Source organism: Mandrillus leucophaeus, unplaced genomic scaffold (assembly GCF_000951045.1).
Source record: "Mandrillus leucophaeus isolate KB7577 unplaced genomic scaffold, Mleu.le_1.0 Scaffold1797, whole genome shotgun sequence".
NCBI classification, from domain to species: domain Eukaryota; kingdom Metazoa; phylum Chordata; class Mammalia; order Primates; family Cercopithecidae; genus Mandrillus; species Mandrillus leucophaeus.
This window is the reverse complement of record NW_012101806.1, coordinates 51396-70434: the sequence shown is the minus strand read 5'-3', so window position 1 is coordinate 70434 and position 19039 is coordinate 51396. Positions and strand designations below refer to the sequence as shown.

Below are 19039 nucleotides of genomic sequence, written 5' to 3'. Positions count from 1 at the left end.
CAATTAGGCCCATTTCATCTTCCTCTTGGCATGAATAACAAAGTCCCCAAAAAGCAAAGGAATCTCAGAATTGAGGCTCCTGGGTTCACAGACTGTTTACAGATTAGTCCTTTGAGGTGTCTGGCAGAGCTGGGCCGTATCTGCTCAGACTTGTCACTTGTAGGATGGGGCTGCCACAGCAGCTCCCCATGGGCTTCAGGAGGGGGCGTGGTTTTGGGGGTGATGGGGCACAGACGCACAGTGAACTCCACAGCAGCTTCTGTGCATCCCTGCGCTCAGCAGCCACCTCCTGAAATCCCTGACTCTAAGGCCAGCTGGGCACTTGGTCTTTTAGGAAACGTCTGTGGATGTCCAGGGAACACCTGAACTGTTTACAAAGCATCTGACTCTCTAGCCAGAAGTGGGCAGTTCCCAACCTCAGGTGGAAGGCTCCTTCCCCTCTGCCAGGTCTTAGTGTCCACAATAGAGCAGTCAAAACTCCAGAGAATAAGAAACCCATGGTACCCAGAGTCAACCTCCGCTGTTTTCGTTTGGACAGGTCATCGTCCCTGTCCTGACAACACTGAGTCCTTCTGACTCCCTGCTCCATCACCTTTGCCCACCCCGACACACCTGCCCAAGGACACACCTGCCCACCTGACTACAGCTCCTCAAGGACACACCTGCCCACCAGAACACACCTGCTCCCCCGAACACACCTATCCACCAGGACACACCCATCCGCCAGGACACACCTGCACACCAGGACACACCTATCCACCAGAACACACCTATCCACCAGGACACACCTATCCACCAGAACACACCTATCCACCAGGACACACCTATCCACCAGGACACACCTGCTCACTAGAACACACCTATCCACCAGGACACACCTATCCACCAGGACACAGCCATCCACCAGAACACACCTATCCACCAGGACACACCTATCCACCAGGACACACCTATCCACCAGGACACAGCCATCCACCAGGACACACCTGCTCACCAGGACACACCTATCCACCAGGACACACCTATCCACCAGAACACACCTATCCACCAGGACACACCCATCCACCAGGACACACCCATCCACCAGGACACACCTGCACACCAGGACACACCTATCCACCAGGACACACCCATCCGCCAGGACACACCTGCTCCCACGAACACACCTATCCACAAGGACACACCTATCCACCAGAACACACCTCCTCCCCCGAACACACCTATCCACCAGAACACACCCATCCACCAGGACACACCTGCTCACCAGGACACACCTATCTACCAGGACACACCTATCCACCAGAACACACCTATCCACCAGGACACACCTATCCACCAGGACACACCTATCCACCAGGACACACCTATCCACCAGGACACACCTGCCCAAGGACACATCTACCCAAGATAACACCTGCTCACTCAGACACAACTACCCAAAAACACACCTACCCACCCTGACAAATTTGCTTGCCAGGACACACATGCCCACCAAGACACACTTGCCCAAGGATACACTTGTCCATGGACTCACCTGTCTACTCAGGACACACCTGTTCATCAGGACACACCAACCCCCCACACACCTGCCCACCAGTACACACATGCCCAAGGACAAACCTGTCCAAGGACATACCTGTCAGCAGGACACACCCGCCCACCAAGAGATGCCTGCCCACCAGGACACACCTGCCCACGCAGACAGACCTGTCCACCAGGACACACCTGCCCAAATGGACACATCTGTCTGCCAAGACAGCCTTTCTACTTTCAAGACCTGAGTGTGGTGTGACAGCCCCTGCCCCCTGCCCTCCCTTCTGCCCAGTCTGAGCCAGGTTGTGCTGCCCAGAAAACTCACCCACCAATCCAAACACTGCTGGTTTGGATTCAGAACCCAGAGTAGGCACTGGGCAGAGTGAGGGAGGCTGGGGGCTGGCCTCCACCTGCAGCCAAAACTCATGGTCAGGCTGGTCTAGGGGACGCCCTTTCTCCACAGTGGACAGTATATTCTCATAAATGATCCTCTCAGAGAAGTGAGGTGATGGCAAATATGAAAAACAAGCCCTAGAAGCTGCCACTCTGCCCATTCAGAGGCAAGAGCTACAACAATGTAAAGCCAAGTCAGCGTGAGTGTAACTACTGGGAAGAAAGAAAAACAGGAGTCAGAGGTGTCCTGTGTGCCCTTTGGCACACTGCTGGGTGTCAAACTCTTCAGTTTTTAAAAAAAGAAATGTTTTTCTTACTCTCAGGGTGATGTGCGGTTGCCATGAGCATGCACGCGCGCACACGCAAACGCACACCCACACAAGCGCGCACACACCCCCAGCAAAACCTTTACCTTCAGACATGCTTTTCTCTGACCCAGTGCTCCAGCTCCATAGCAGAGGGCTCTACTGCCAGACACAGTGGCCCCTGCCTTCTCATATGTGAGAGAGCTTTGCTGTGGGACATGGGGATTGCAACCCTGAAGGCTCATTTGATCGCTGGGCCAGGACAATGATCTACTTGATGAGAAAAGAAAAGGCCAATTCCCTGCCTTTTCATTGGGCTCCTGGAAGCTCCTGGGCATGGGTGAGTAGGGTGGGCCAGGAGTCCTGCTGATGCCCAGAGGATGGGCTGAGATCAGGATGCCAACTAACCTTTCCACTGGAGCCCAAACAGCCAGGTTTCTGGGTGGACAGACGCAGTGTGCAGACTCTAGCAGACAGGGCGCCTCTGACTCCTGCTTTTCTTTCTTCCCAGCAGTCTCAGAAGACATATGCAGTGAGAAGTTCTGTGCAGAGGCAAATCAGGCAGGGGCCAGCAGTTGGCTCAAGTACATCTGCGTGGCATGCTCCTGTGGTCAGAACCTCGCCATATGACAGATCAGTGAGCGGGCACATCTGGGTATGCAACAGGGGCTTCTGCCCCTCGGAATTGTCCCCAAGGACTGGCACTAAGATTAGTAAGGGTGCTGAGGTAAGGGCTGGCTGAGCCTCTTTGAGGACATCTGCAAAGTGTGGCCCACAAGGACACCCATGTCCCCTCCATCCCTGGGAGTCCTTCCCCTTATGAGTCTAGACCAGTCCTGTTTTCTTGGAAGAGCCTCAGCCCTAGGTCTACTGTCTTAAGACCCTGAGACAGAAGTGAAATGGGGGCTCCATGTTGAATTTGAGCTTTTTTGAGGGCAGTAGTGCCCGTGTGTCCCAAGTGTAACAAGACCACATCTCACTATTCTCCCTTTAGAGGAATTCTCTGTCCATTTTGGCTTTGTCTTGGGCACCCCAGGGCCTCTTCCAGGGTCCTGTGTGTGAGGTTTCCTGAGCACCCTGAGCGTGGCCTCCCCAGTCCTTCCTTACTACTGCATCAGGATGAGATTGTCCTGGAAGGACCCTGGGATCAAAAGGTCCTGAACTATTGTCTGTAACACACAGGGTTACTGTCAGTGAGACACTGGGGAAGACCTGTGTAAAGATGAGAATGAGATTCCAGGTGATGAAAGGAGAGGGGTCGCTCCCTGGACTCGGTGGTCATCCAGGTGGAGCTGGTGAGTGCACGCCCTGGGGGCAGCCCCTGTCCTGTGCTGAGAAGCTCAGCTCGAGCATAGGAAATACAAGACTCATTTAGCCTGGAGGACTGGGGCTGAGTGAGTGATTCCAACTCCCTGAGCCTCAGTGTCCAATGGTTTAATATGGAAAAGACATTTGTCACAAAAATGCCTACAATAATTGGTGAAGTTATTTGTAATATGACCCTTTGTGGCAATTTAAGAACAAAACCTCAGGACGTAGCTTAGGCATCTGATATGAGCCGTCTTTTCCTGGTCCCAAAATAAAACCATAGAAAAGCACTTGTAAATCTTCTTTGCGCCAGTTCCAGAACTTTCCCTGTCCCTCAGCGCACATCCTGAACCCATCATGTTCCAGGAGCTTCTCCCTGTTCAGGCCCACAGGGAGTGCTCCCTGACCTAGGGTTGAAGACTAGGGACCTGCCCTTCTCTGAGACCTCAGGCTTGCTGATTCCTGCCTGCTTCTGCACCAGGTGAGGCTTCCAGAGCCTGTGACTTCGTTATGACCCAGAAATGTAGCAGAGTGCCTCCAGATACACACACACATTTTTATTTTCTGATATTTTGAAAATCACAAACCAGTATTGAATTATATCGAGTTATTACATAAAATATAATTAGTTTAGAATTTTATCTGGCTTCTTTTAAGATTTCATTGTATTTATGTTTCAACATTTTTGTGCTGAAACTAGAAGTCCCTGGCAGGCAGAAGTGAAAACAGAAGGCATGTACCTGGGAAGATGTACAGAGGGGACTGGGCCTGGCCAGGCTGTTCTCAGGAGCTGGTCTGAGCCTGGATCCCAAGCCCCAGGGCTCAAAATCATTTTCACCTCTGGACCTCTCAGAATTTAAGCACACTTTCTTCTCTCCTTACCATTTTTCCCAAGCTGGGTTTTGGCCAAAAGCAGGAGGATGTTGCTGTGTTAGGTTGACCTAGCTGAAAACCTCTGAGGCACTTTCTTACATCCTCAGATAACAGAGACCTTCCCCCACTCAGGGGCTGGGGACAGAAGTGACAGTGGACTCACAGACACAGGCAGAACAGTGACACCCAGGACTGGGCTGGGCTGGGGAATGGGGGTCTGTCTATTCTCCCAGAATTTGGAGCAGGAGTTGAGCTGCCAGGCTGGAACTTGAGGACTGGTCTAGAGCCTGAGGGTTGAGGACTATTCATCCCCCCAGGTCAAGAATGCTCCTGGGAGCTGCTGGTGTCAGTTCCCATCACAGCAGCCACATTACTGGTGCTCTGGGGAGATGCATGGGTGACCCTCTGACCAGATGACCAGGCACTGAAGACCTCTGAGTCAGCACAGAGTGGGCACTAAGCCTCAGACCCAGGACAGAATGACAGACAATGCAGAGTCTGCGGTCACAGCTTACAGGATGCCTGGTAAAAGAGGGAAAGGGATTTCTGTGTGTCTCATAAGCCAAAGATCACCCCACCTGACTCCCAGCAGTTGTCACCTGTATGAGTGAGGTCAAGGAGGAGGAGAGGCCATGGGGAGAGGCCCCAGATGTCCATAACTTGGGTACGACTGAGGACTTGGCTTCAAACTCTAGTAACTGTTACTCTAAATAGATGTTGATTTGGATGGAACTGTCCGCCTGCCACACTGGACTCGGACTTGATCAAGGAGTCAAAAGAGGGCAGAGGGAGAGGAACAGAATCAGAAGCAATAGGATGAGGGGTCAGGCCCAGGTTTGCGTGGTTCGCATGGGTGACAGTTACAGGGAGTCCAACCATTTGCTCCAGAGTTGGATAGAGTGAGCTCCCAATGTAGCTAGTTCATTTGTCACTGTGACCATCACTTGCCAGTAGCCTCCTAGTCTTAGGATTCATCAGGTGTCAATCTATTGTGCCTCCAAAATGTCAGGGACCAGCTGGACTTCTATGGGTGGCCCTTGAGTTCCCTTTAGCAGGTTTTAGAGTAAAGAAAATGGTGTGGAGACATCCTGTCATGCCCATCAACTCCTCCCCTTGTCTCCCAGCCCCTCCACAGGCCCTGAGTACTGACAGTCCCCTGAACACGTTACCCAGGTGGGTGGAGAAGGCCAGGCTAGGGGTGCCCAGCTATGGGCCCAGGCTATGAGGACACAGCAGCTGAGCCCAGCGAGCAGATGACACAGGGTGGTAACAGGTGCTGGCTTCCCAGGTATGATCACCCACAGAACCCTCAGGGACAGGACACAGAACCCAGTGCTGCTCCAGGGCCCACACCCACCGAGTCCCTCAGCTTCTCTCCTGCCTTTGTCTATTTCCTCCTCCAGAGAAGAGTAAACTGAGGCCTTTGTTGAGATGCCTCTATCCTTACAGCTGTGCACAGGGCTCCTGCCTGTGATACACCTGCCCAACTCACTCTGTCATCTTTAGGGAAGTCCTGGGAACTCCCCCGCCCTGGAGGAGATTCTCTGATGAGCAACAGTGTTGGGAGGCCAGTGCGGTAACAGGGTGGCCACCGGAACTGAAAGCTGTTCCCAGAACTGCATCCTACTTTCCTGTCCCCTACTCAGAGTGTGGTCCCCCTTCCAGGCTGTCAAGCCCTGTCCTGGAAGGCCTGGGCACTCAGGCTGGGTCTCCCCCTGCTCCCAGCCCACCGGCCTCCAGTACACCATGGACCCTGGAGTTTGGTTTCTCACTGGACAGAGGGAGATCTGGGCTGAGTGTCCTGAGCTCCTAATGCACCCCTGGAGGAAGACCCCGTTAGAGGAATGAGGAGCCCTTGCATCTGGTTGGGACAGCAAGCACACGGGGTCCCCGGTCCGGAGCTCAAGCTGTGGCAGCCCCTGGGGAGAACCTGAGTCTGCAGACTTGAAGGGCAATAAAATGATGAATTGGGGAAGTGAGTAGATGCCATTGGATGGGAATCATATCTCGTGCATTTAGTGCTGGCTGACGTGCTCGCTTGGGGTAGCTGTGTCAGATACACCCTGACAAAGAGGGTGACAACCTAGACCTAGTGTCAGGAGGGGAGCCCAGGCCCAGCTCTGCCTCCTCCAGGCTGTGACACTTGTGTGACGTTGCCAGATAAACTATAGGATGCGTACTTAAATGAATTTCAAATAAACAACATTATATGGAGGGCACACATATTTATTCTGCATCAGTTTTACTGAAGTCAATCAATGATAACTGTCCTACGTTGTTTTCATTTGATGAATTGGGGACCTATCTCAGGACATGTGCACCCCCTCTCAGTTCAGGATCCACTCCCTGGGAAGTAGCAAGAGAGCTGTTGTCAGGATTAAAGAAGGCCACAAGCTCAAGAACCGAAAAATACTGTCAGTCAACTCCAACATACAGAGCTGGAGAACAGAACAGTGACCGGGGAAAGGGTAGGAAACAGGCAGTGCAGGTCAGAAGACACCATGTAGCTGATGCGCAAGCTGAGCAGGTCCAGAGATCTAATGAATCCCTTTCTTTGGTGAGCATCAGTGCTTCCTCCAAGGACGTATAATGACTCTAGGCAATAAAATCGTACTGCATATGGGATTCAGACAAAATGAGATGTTAGCTGCCACAAAATACCAAAACTGGGTAAGTATGTGAGATGAGGATCATGTTCATTTGTGTCACTCTAGTAAACTCTTAGCTATGTGTATCCCATTAAATCATTGTGTATACCTTCAACATAATACAATAAAACAATCAATTAAAAAATTGATCAGACAGCGGAAAGGCTGCAGTTGTAGTAAGGAAGACATAATGTGGATGCACAGGCAGGGATGGACCTGTGTGTTTCTACATAGACCCTCGCTGGGAGTGTCCGCACTGGTTCGTGCTGAGCCATGAGAGGCCACAAGGCTGAGACCCCTCCAGACAGAAGACCCAGCACCAAGCCGACTCTGCACTTTTAGGAGCTCAAGAAAAAATACATACAGCTTAAATGAGATGAAATGAATATAATCTATGTTTTTTTTTTTAATGGAGAAATGGTCATGGAAGAAAAAAATTGTCTCAAAAGGAGCTAGGAACCACCTAGAAAGCTATTAATAAGCCGTTTATGGTGTGGAATGAAATTCACCAACAGAGTGACTCTCAGAAGAAGCAGGTGGAGTCAGATCAGCTGAGAACATGGGAGGAGGATGCGTGGGTCCATCTATAAACTGTAAGAAAGGAAACCACACGGCAGTGAAGGAGGGTGTGTTTCTGGCTGTTTAGGAGGACGCTAGAGGAGGGGAGGGTGGATGGAAAGGTTCTGAGGCCCTGCTAGAGTTTGGCACAGATTGGATGGCTCAGTGGTGGGAAGTTTTTGAGAATAGTCAAAAATGTCAACATGTGTCCAACTTGACACTAAAGGTATGGGCGGCTTATTGTATGTCTCCGTGAAGAGAATTTTACTTAAAAAGAATAGTCTGGGATGAAAAAAATACAGGAATTCACTGAGGATCAATGAGAGAAAGAGAGAGACACTGTTCTGGAAAATCATAGACATAGGGAAAGGAGGAGGATGGAGACACAGGTTCCCCATCAGAGGTGGGTCTCAGATGTCAGAGCTGCACCTGCTGCCTCAGACCGTGAACTTCAGTGCAGAGAGACCCTATATCCTAAGCTGCAGGAAGCAAGATGTTCTGTTTCCTGGAAGTCCTTTTACTATGAAGCTGTGTGACTCTGAGGACAGAAGGAGAGGAGGAACCTCCATCCCCAGGAGGGGCCATAAATGCCCCTGGGCCCATGGGAACAGCAGCAGCAGCAGAAGCCACAGACCAGGACTTAGCTCATCTCCAGGAACAGGAGGAAAAGGGAGCTTGTCTCACTTTCCTGTGGGCCTGAAGCCCTGTGGGAGCATCAGCCTGCTGTCCTAGGACTGGCGGTGGTCATCAGGTTAGTCCTCAGGCCAGAGACTACTGATGCTCAGGGAAGCTCTTTAACTGAGTGGTCTCCACTGGGCTGATGTGGCAGACCCAGTTGTGATGTCTGAGACTCACCCCCGATGGGGAACCTACCTCTCCTTCATCCATCCTCCCTTCCCTGTGTCCGTGATGGACAGTCCATGTGGGCTGATTTTTCCCTCCAGGCAGGGAGCATTTAACAGCATCTGGAGACAGTTTTGTTGTCAGAACTGAGAGGAAGGTGTTACAGGAAACTACTGGGTAGAGGCAAGAGATGCTGCAACCCCCTACATAAACCCCTCCTACCATGAGCAGAACAACTCCAACCACAGAATACCAACAGTGTGGGGGTCAGAAACCCTGCTTTAGACTATATCAGCCCAAAGATTGATTGTGAATATATTGGAAGATCAGCCATCGGATGTGGAAGAAGAAATTGGTATTTTGAAAAGAAAACTCAGGGTCCAGGTGCGGCTGGGCGCAATGGCTCACGCTTGTAATCCCAGCACTTTGGGAGGCCGAGGTGGAAGGATCACAAGGTCAGGAGATCGAGACCATCCTGGCTAACACGGTGAAACCCCATCTCTACTAAAAATACAAAAGAAAAAAAAAAGTAGCCAGGTGTGGTGGTGGGTGCCTGTAGTCCCAGCTACTCGGGAGGCTGAGGCAGGAGAATGGCATGAACCCGGGAGGCGGAGCTTGCAGTGAGCCGAGATCACGCCACTGCACTCCAGCCTGGGCGACAGAGTGAGCCTCTGTCTCAAAAAAAGAAAAAAAAAAAAGAAAAAAAGAAAAAAGAAAAGAAAACTCAGAAAGTCTTGAGCAGACAAGTCCTGCTCAACCTGTCAGGAATTGGCAACCCTCCATGGTGGGGCCAGGCTGAGGACAGACCCATGGCAGGGAGGCTCTGGGGAGTTTCGTGTGGTTTGATCATTGCTCATCTGATTTCAGTCCCAGCACAGTCAGCGATCTTCATTCCCTTTCCTCATACTCAGAATCTCCCAAGGAGCACACGGGCCTTAGGCTGGCACTGTAACTGAGTGATTAAGAGACAAGGGTTGTTGGCTTCTGCCCTCATCAACTGTTTAGATGTCCCCTGATCTGGGTAACAAACCACACCCTGGCAGTCTCACACAGGAGCTCAAGGAGCCACAGACATCCAGCTCTCTTCACCTCCCTCCATCCTGAGTGTATTTCTGCTCAGAACAGCATCTCCGCCTGGTTTCCTGTTCCTCCAGGAAGATCAGCCCTCACCAGGGAACCTGGGGTCCAGAGGGCAGGAGACCAGCAGGGAGCATGTTTAGCTACAGCTGAGGGTCACGCCCAGCAGACCAGGTTAGAAGGTGATGGCTCATGGCCTCAAAGGGCAAGAAGAGGGATGCCAGCCTGGGGCTGGGGGCAGACAGGGAAAAGCAGGTGTAGCTTTGGGTTCTTGACAGATGCAAGCCTGGGAGGAGATTCCATGGCTTCCTGTGGTTGGATTCTATAGGTCCTTTTTCTTTTTCTTTTTTTTTTTTAATTGAGGCGAAGTCTGGCTCTGTTGCCCAGGCGGGATCTCAGCTCACTGCAACCTGCACCACCCAGGTTCAAGTGATTCTTGTGCCTCAGCCTCCTGAGTAGGTGGGACTGCAGGTGCGTGCCACCACGCCCATCTAATTTTTGTCTTTATTTTTGCATTTTTAGTAGAGATGGGGTTTTGCCATGTTGGCCACGCCAGTCTCGAACTCCTGACCTCAGGTGATCCGCTCACCTCAGTCTCCCAAAGTGCTGGGATTACAGGAGTGAGCCACCACACCCAGCCAAATTTTGTAGGTTCTTAACTGTTGACCCAGGCACAGCTGGTGTCATCCTCCCTCTGACCATTTCATTGCTTATCCTGAATGGCTCTGTGCCCTAAGCATAAGGTCGCTCCCTGTGGAGAGGTGACCAGGCTGAGGATGTGCTGTCAGGAGTGCCTCAGCCATCCTTCAAGCCACAGACTCCTGACAGGGCCTCAGATCCTCAGGTGTTGGCAGCAGATATGAGACAAGAGCAGGGTCTCCTGAGGTGATGCTGGACACAGACATGACCAGAGAATGAGGGACACACAGGGAGAATGGGGGAGGCTGAGTGTCCCCTCCTCCAGGGTCCAAGGACTGTGTCAAGACTGTCCCGTGTCTAGTCATCATGGTCAGCCTCCTCCTAGGAGAGGATGCAAAGGATCTGCAGGAAGCATTTATTACTAGCCTGGGAGCCAGAGACTGCATCTTTGAGCCTGTGAGGCAGTCACTCGCAGGTCCCACACATCTACGGCTTCTGCCTAGAGCCTTCTGTTTGGGGCCATTTCGTTTTTCTCTGTCTCTGCGTTTCCTGCTAGAGATGATGTATTTAGACCTGAGCCCAGCACTGAAAATGGATGAGGCAGCCCAGCCTGGAAACAGGAACCTAAAAAGTATTGATGACAGATAGGAGAGGATTGGGGCCCTGCTCGTTTTGTCTGGAGCTTAACTCACTTGAGGTAAAAGTTTGTGGCTGGAAGAGAGGCTGGAAAATGAGGGAGAAAGTGCAAAAAGGAGAGAGTCACTGATTGTAGGAACCCCAAATTCTAAATACAACTGAGGACGAAGCCCTGGCTGCCCCTGCACTCTGTGTGTGGGGGAAGATGTATGGAGTCCAGCTTCCAACTCACTTGGTCAAATGAGGAAACTCTGGGGAAAACGCAAAGTCTCTACAGTCAGCACTGCTTGGGGAGGAGAGTGGCTGTGGGTGCTCAAGGAGGTGGAACTTCATTCCCCAGGCCTGGGTCCCAGAGGAGGACGGCCTGTGTGCTGTGCTGGACGGTGATGTTCGGCTTCTCCCCAGGTGGGAGCCAGCAGCTGCTGAGGAAGGGTGATGTGGAACAAAAGAGAGAGCCTGGGTCTGAGGCGTGTGGTGGTTTTAACAGATCTGGGTTTCTACTGAGACATCCCCGGCGCTGATGTGACAAAATCACACCGTTGTGTCCAGTGCTGTGTCTCCAAGGGCAGGAGATGGTGGTTTCTGTCCTGGGGGCTGAGCCCCTGCAGGAGGCTGGACCAGCACAGAGAAATGCAAAGACCTGTGAACACAGGGTAAGGTCCACCCTGCGTGGCAGAGCTGGGAGAGAGGCATGCGGGGGCCTGTCCTTGGGTCATGTGCGAGGACAGTGAGGAAGAGGGCACCCAGGCAGGATGGGGACACCCATAACCCTCCTCCTGAGGACCCAAAGAGAAGGCAGAGCTGCCTCAAATCTTTCCATATGACAGTTCATTTTGTGTGTCAAATTAGGTAGGCCACAGAACCCAGTCATACACTCAAACAGAATTCTAGATGTGTCCGTGAGGGTATTTTTTAAGATACAGTTCACATTTAAAGCCTTAGACTTTGATTAGCCTTCATCAGTTTTTTGCTTTTTTTGTTGTTGTTGTTTTGTTTTGTTTTTGCTTTTTTGTTTTTGTTTTGAGACAGGGTCTTGCTGTGTTACTCAGGCTGGAGTGTGGGAGTGCAATCTTGGCTCACTGCAGCCTCAACCTCCTAGGCTCAAACAATCCACCCACCTCCGCCTCCTGAGTAGCTGGGACCACAGGTGTACAGCCCCACATGTGGCTAATTATTTTATTTTATTTTTTGTAGAGACTGGGTTTTGCCATGTTGCCCAAGCTGGTCTCCGATTCCTGAGCTCAAGTGATCCACCCACCTCAGCCTCCCAAATTGCTGGGATTACGGGTGTGAGCCACCGCACCTGGCCAAGCTCATCATTTACAATGTGAGTCATGTCCTTTACCCAATCATTTGACAGCCTTGATAGAAATAAGATGACGACTGAGCTGTTACCTCTGAGATGACAATAAGAAACACATCACCCAGGTGGAGATGACAGAGACAATGCTTGGGTAAGAGCCTATCAGATCCATGTCACCCCAGGTCCATGTTATAGGTGACAGCACGGTTTTAGCTCAGCAACGCTCAGCCCCAGGCCGGCTGCACCCACACTCTGCCCATCAGCCCCAGAGCCGTGTGTCTTGCACGGGTCTGTGCCTCTTCCCCAACTGCAGCTGTGCTCCTTGGCTCACCTTCTCTGGTTCCTCTAACTTTCCACCAGCATCCTTCACCTCCCCTTCCTCAGACACAAGCATGCCCCATGGACCCAGAACAGGATTCTTTCAGTACTTAAGTTTTACTTCCATTTTTTTTTTACACTTTCCAAACTAAGCTTGGCTTGACCCAAATCAGTCAGCTCAGGGACAGATTGAACGAGACCCTTCAGTGCAGGCTGCCTGCTGGGGTGTGATTGAACCTCAGCATCCTATATACATTAGGGTAAAATTCTTCTCAGACCCTTGCAATTGTATGGTTGCATTCAATTAGAAGTTTTAAAAATACTTTGTGTTTATTTGATGAAATATTGGATGACAGTTTTTCACATGGATATTTACTTTTTGTAATAGTAGAAATACATGTTGTTAACTTTCATAAAATAACCATCATAAGCTAGCACCTGCAGAGATTGTATTTGTGTTATGTTTCCCCATCTTCCTGTGCAATTCTGAGAGTCAGGATGGTACCAGATCGCACAGTGATAGCCTCATCCCCAGGCTGCAGCCCAGAGATGAGCAAACGCTCTGCATTATCCGAGGCATTTTTGGATGCAGAGAAGTGGCTGGGGAGCCTGAAGCCCTGGTACATATTTGAGTCTGAGTAGTAGGTCAGGAGATAGCTGGGAGGGCTCGCTGGCTTCTGCTGGTGAGAGTGTATTGCATAGATGCCAGTATTGAGGTTTCTGTGCAGGGTGCAGGAGTCTGGCTCGTGCTCCCAGAGGTGCAGAGAGGGAGGGCGGCTGCGTGGGAAGGGGGAACAGTCTGGGAGAGAGAACCTGGAAACACAGACACTCATGGGTTCTAAGTGTCTCTGCAGTGAGAGAGGAGCACAAGGAGAAGAGGAGCCCAGGCCATGGTGGACGTAGGCTTCTATGGCCCTACCCACGTGGACCTGGGTTGCCTCAGGCCTCTCTTATCCCTGGCCCGTTCGTCCCCCAAAGAAGGGGATGCTTAGGCAAATGTGTTTCCGTGCAACGTCTCTCTCTCCTCCATGTATTCAGAGTCTGAGGCTGGGCACAAGTGGATGCAGGATCAGCAAGGCTCCTGTTTATCTGAAGGGAAGGACCTGGGAGGAGGCAGATGGTAGAGTCACACAGACTACACACAGAGAGGACACAGCTGCTGAGTCCACATCAGTGACCACAGGGCCCACCTCCCTCTGCCCACATCCATCCAGATTTGCAGTTTCTATGGGATTTCTCCATCTGTGAACACACTTTCTGGGCCCTCAGCAACTGCTCCCTGATTGCCCCTGTGGAGCGCATGAGTCTGGTCTTTGCCATTCATGTTTTCACTGTGAGTCCATACATATTTATTACAACATTTGATTGCAAGCACTGAGTTCAGCTAATATAGTTCACATAAATGGGATCTGTGTTTTTGAGAGATTTATAATTTCAAAGTAAAGGTTCACCAGGAATCTCATCCCCTTGAGTGTGAGCAGGACCTACGACTTACTTCTAATAAATAGAATATGATGACAATGATGGAATATATGTAATTATATCACAAAAGATTGTAGCAGCTTCTTGCAAGGAAACTTCCCCTTACTGGCTTGGAGGCAGCATGTGAACCCGCTGGGGAGGGCCATGTAGTAGGAACTGAGAGTGACCTCCCACCAGCAATCACCGTAAACCAAGGCCCTGGCTCTAGCAGGCCCCAAGGAACTGAGTTCTGCCAGTAACCAAGGGGCTTGGATGCAGACGTTTCTCAGTCAAGCTTTAGCTGAGCCTGCAGCTCCAGTTGGCATCCTGACCGCAGCCTTGTGAGGCTGGAGCAAGAGACTCAACTAAACCACACCCAGACTCCTGACCTGCAGGAACTGTGAAGTGATGAATTTGGGTTGTTTTAAGCTGCTCGTTACACAGTAATAGATAACTAATATGCTGACTATAATCTAGTATTGACTTATTGGTGCTTAATCTTAAGAATTTTTATTTATCCTGAATGATTTCTAACCAATAAACTATGTAATTTGCCAATTTAAAAACTCACTAGAAATCAGTAACAGTAAATATAAAAGTACCATAAGAGGAATGAATTGAGAAACTCTCATTATTTGAGGCATTTAGAAAAACAAAAATTTAACATGTATATAAATAGAATATTATATTGAATCTTCACACACTTATCACCAAGATTAAATAAGTATAAATAATTTGACAAATCTCCTTTATCGTAATCTTTATTTTTATTTTTGGCTCTTTATTCAGAAGGCCCTTGGGGTTGGGCCAAAGCCCCCAGCCGGTATCACATTATGCTGTCACCATCTGACCAGTCCTAGGTCTCCAAGCAAACACAGAAACTCCTAACAGGTAGAAGAGTCCTTGGGGGCTTAGAGAAAGCATCTCAGGAGCCATGGGCAAGGGCCAGGCCTACTTTTTGGAGACGTGAAGTTCTTCATCCCACTGTGGTCTGCAATGTGCCTAGACTATGGCTTGCAAAGTTGGGTGTGTGCTTGCGGGACAATTTCCTCACCAGAGACTCAGGGGAGTGCCACAGCTCCTGGCGTTCTAGTGGACCTGTGAGGACAGGGCGAGAGTGGGCCTTGTTGCAGTCTACATTTAAGTGATGGCTGACATAACAGCATCAGACCCCTCAATTCTTAGGGAAAAGATGACAGAGAAATGGATCCTTCAGCTGCTGTTGCTCACAGGCTATTACAGTGAGTGACTGACAACCCAGGGAGGCAGAGGGCGGGTTTGTGTCTCAGTTTTCCGTGTGTCTGGAGCACTGTGTGAGTGTTCATGCTTTTGCCCAAAGTTGAACAGTAATAATCAGTCTCATCCTCAGGCTGAGCCCGCAGATGGTCAAGGAGGCTCTGTTGCCTGAATGAGAGCTTGAGAACAGAGCCAGAATCCTGAAGGCTGATCGGTGCTACCGTACATGAGGAGTTTGGAGGCAGCACCAAGAAACTTGCAACCAGTCAGCACCATTGTATCCAGTGTTGTTGCTGTTCCCAGTGCAGGCGATGCTGACCATCTGACGCAGAGACCCTAACACCAAGGCTTCCTGGGTCAGCCCAGGTAGTGCCCAGGACCCGGAGTAAAGAAGACAAGGACACAGGGAGGGTGATTCTGGAGTTCCAGCCAAGAGCATAGCCTGGGCACCTGGGGAAGGGCAGAGCTCCTGCGTCCTCCTTGGGCCATGTTCCTAGAATCTGAGGGGTCAGGCACCTCTGTAGGGAGTGAGAAGGGAGAGGAGGAGGGGGGTCCAAGCCATGGCAGGGCACTACTGGGCTCTACCTTCTGAGATTCTTCGCGTAGACAGAACACCTCTAGTTGCTTTTGTTCCTGCCCATACCTGAGGGGAGGGAAGTGGCCTTCGTGTAAATCTGTTCTTCCCCTGACTGTCTCAGCCCAAGCCTGTGCCCTAAGTCTGTCATTTTAAGGTGTTTATTTGAAAAATGAAAGATGGTAAGCTCCTGGCCTGGCACTCCCAGGGGCTCGAGGGAACACCAGGCAGTAGGACCCACACTGGGGGCCCGATGGCTGTTTCCCACTGAGAGCACACCCATCAGACCTCTGAAGGAGCTGCTGCATGGCACCCCTTGCTGTCCCAGGCAGTGACTGGCTGTGGCTCTGGTTTACTCCATCTTCACTCCAGGATGTGGGCTGGCAAACCAAATTCTCCTGAGAACCCTGATGACATCATGTCGGAGAGACAGGAGAACTTGGAAAAGCACCAGCCAGTCTCCCACTTCCTGCTCAGAAATGAGCCATGTCCTGTCTGTTTATCTCATTGGCCAAAGCTAGTCACATGGCGAAGCCTGAGGACAGCAGGGTGAGAAGGCATGACATGCATTTCCAACAAAGAGGGGTGTTGCCCGTTTTAAGTTAGAGTGTTACTTTATTCCCATTTTGAAGGTGAGGAAACAGAGGTAAAGTTATGCTAAGTAAATTGTCCAAGTCAGCACCGTCCAGTAAGATCCTCTGCCATGATGGGAATGTCTGGTGTCTGCACTCTCTGGCATGGGAACCACGGGGCACGTGAGTTAATGATGCAATTAAAACACAGCCGGTGGGACTGAGAAATATAATTTTTAATCTCATTCAGGTAATTTAAATTTAGACATCCACATGTAGTTAGTGGGGGTGTACTGGACACTGTAGGTTCAAGGGTAAAAAAGTAGAGGTGGGACCAAATTTGATCCAGCCCTATGGGAAAAGGAAGGACATCACTGTCCACTCAGCTCTGTCACTGCTCTTGTTTGTCAAGACTCCAAGGGTACAAGAACTTGTGTTAGATTATTATTCATCTTTGTATCCTGTGCTTGGAAAGTACTCCCTGGAAGAATAAATAAAGATAGGTCTATATATTTTTATGAGCTTTCTCTAAAAATTTTAAGTATTTATGGCACATCTGGTTTACCAAAAGTTATACTCCACAGTGGGTGAGAGAAGATTCCATTTGAATAGGTAATGGGTTTTCTGACCCCATTTTGCGCAGAACATGATCCATCCACGGAAACCGTAATTTGAGTTCTAGGCACCTGTTTTCCTACCAGATGGGAAAGCAGAAGCAGAGAGCTAATGCCTGCAGCCTCATGTCCAGCTGAATGGTATGAATGGGATTCCCTGCGAAAGCCTTCTTAATAGATGCAGCTTTTCCACGTTCTCCTGTTCTCAAACTAGTGTGACCCTCCCTGGGCATATAGGGAAATAGTGATTCATTATTGTTTGTCATGACAGGGAGCAGGTTGCTACTGGCGTCTGACTTGTGGACACAAAAGATGTTTCTAAATGAACTGTAATGCAGAGAGCTTCCCTCATCACAAGGGATGATCCAGCTCACAGTGTCAATAGCGCCGATGTTTAGAAACACAGTTTTGAACTACGTGTGTTCCATGAAGTGATCACAAAGGGATTAGAGGATCACCCGTCAAGACTTGGGAGAAAATATTTGTGTTTTGGAAAGAAAATACAGGAACTATGAACAGAAAATTTTAACTCCAAAGTTCAAGCAGGAGACAGGAAAATGCAGCCCTCGCTGGTGGGGACAGGCTGAGGGCAGATCAAGGTAGGGACATTCTGGGGAGATTTTGTCTCACTTCCCCATGAGGCTGGAGCACTGTGTGATAACTGCTGCTGTCATAAGACTGACAGTAATAGTCAGCCTCGTCCTCAGACTTCAGTCCAGAGATGGTGAGGGAGGCAGAGTTGGAGGAGCTGTCGATGGAGCCAGAGAACCGATCAGGGACCCCAGAGGGTCTTTGGTCATCACTGTAGATCACAGTGGTGGGGGCGCTGCCCGGGCGCTGCTGGTACCAGTACACATAGCTGCTGTCAATGCTGCCACTGCTGCGGGTGCAGGAGATGGTGACCGTCTGCCCCGGAGACCCCGACACAGAATGGGGCTGAGTGAACACAACCTCAGCCCAAGACCCTGCAAGATGAAGCAAAACAGAGATCAGTGAGGACAGGTCAGGGCTGGTTCCCAGGGAGAAGGCAGAGGTCATCATCCCAGGTGATATCCAGGAGCCCTCCCTGAATTCCCTGCGGGCAGCCACCTGTGCAGTGAGCAAGGAGGGTGAGGAGGAGTGGAGCCCAGGCCATGGTGGAGACGCTCCAGGCTCTGCTTCCTGAGCCACAGCCAGGAATGAGCCACCAGCCCTTCTTATCTTTCACTATAATGCTCAGGGTGGGAAATCCCCATGCAAATCTTCCCCATTTTAGAGGTGGTGCAAGCCCCACCTTCGACCTCAGTACGATCTTCAGCTGAGGAAAAGAAAGACTGTAGGAAGGAGGGGACCCAGAGAGGGCACAGAAACACCTGCCAGATGCAGGGGGAAAGGGGCTTACATCTGCGGAGCTGGGGAGCTTGAGCAGGTGAGCAGGTGCTTAGGTCACAGCGCCATCTGGTGGATTCAGGAGACACGTGGACCCTGGGCCGGGGTTAGTGCTCAGGACTCATGCCCCTCCCTGCTGCTCCCCTCACAATTCCAGCCTTTTCAGATTGGTTTCTTTCACTTAGCAATATGCATATAGTCTTCCTCCATGTCTTCTTGTGGCCTTATAACACCTTTTTCTTGCAGAATGACATTTCATTGTATGCATTATCAGGGCTTGTGTATCCCATTCACCTATTTAAGGACACATTCACTCTTTTCATGTTTTGGCAATTGTGTTCCAAGCAGCTATAAATATTTCTGTGCAGGTTCTTGTGTGATACAAGTATCTCATGCAGGTAAATATCTAGGAATGTTGTTTCTGAATTGCATGTTAAAAATTTGTTTAACTTTGTCAGAAACTGCTAACCTGTTTTCAAAAGTGGCCATAGCATTTTTCACTTCTCACAGCAATGCATGGATTCCTGTTACTTCACATCCTGTAAAACATCTGCTGTTGTCAGTATATTGAATTTTAAGCTTTCTAATAGGAGCCTATTGTTGTCTTGGTATTTAATTTGCATAACAAATGTAACAGATGTATAACAAATATTTTGATATTTATTTATAAATATTTATTGATGATATAAATATAATTGTAAGTATATAACATAAATACAAATAAGATGTGTATAAATCATTCATATATTATATAATGTATATTAATATGTACATTATATA

General features: G+C 50.0%; 1 gene segment (V, D, J or C); it reads right to left on the bottom strand.

Annotated features, from left to right (window-relative positions):
• Positions 1–275: 275 nt before the first annotated feature.
• LOC105537718 lies at positions 276–18079 on the bottom strand. The segment is given in 3 exon segments: positions 276–367; positions 17554–17856; positions 17981–18079. Coding segments are annotated over 3 exon segments (441 nt in total).
• Positions 18080–19039: the final 960 nt, after the last annotated feature.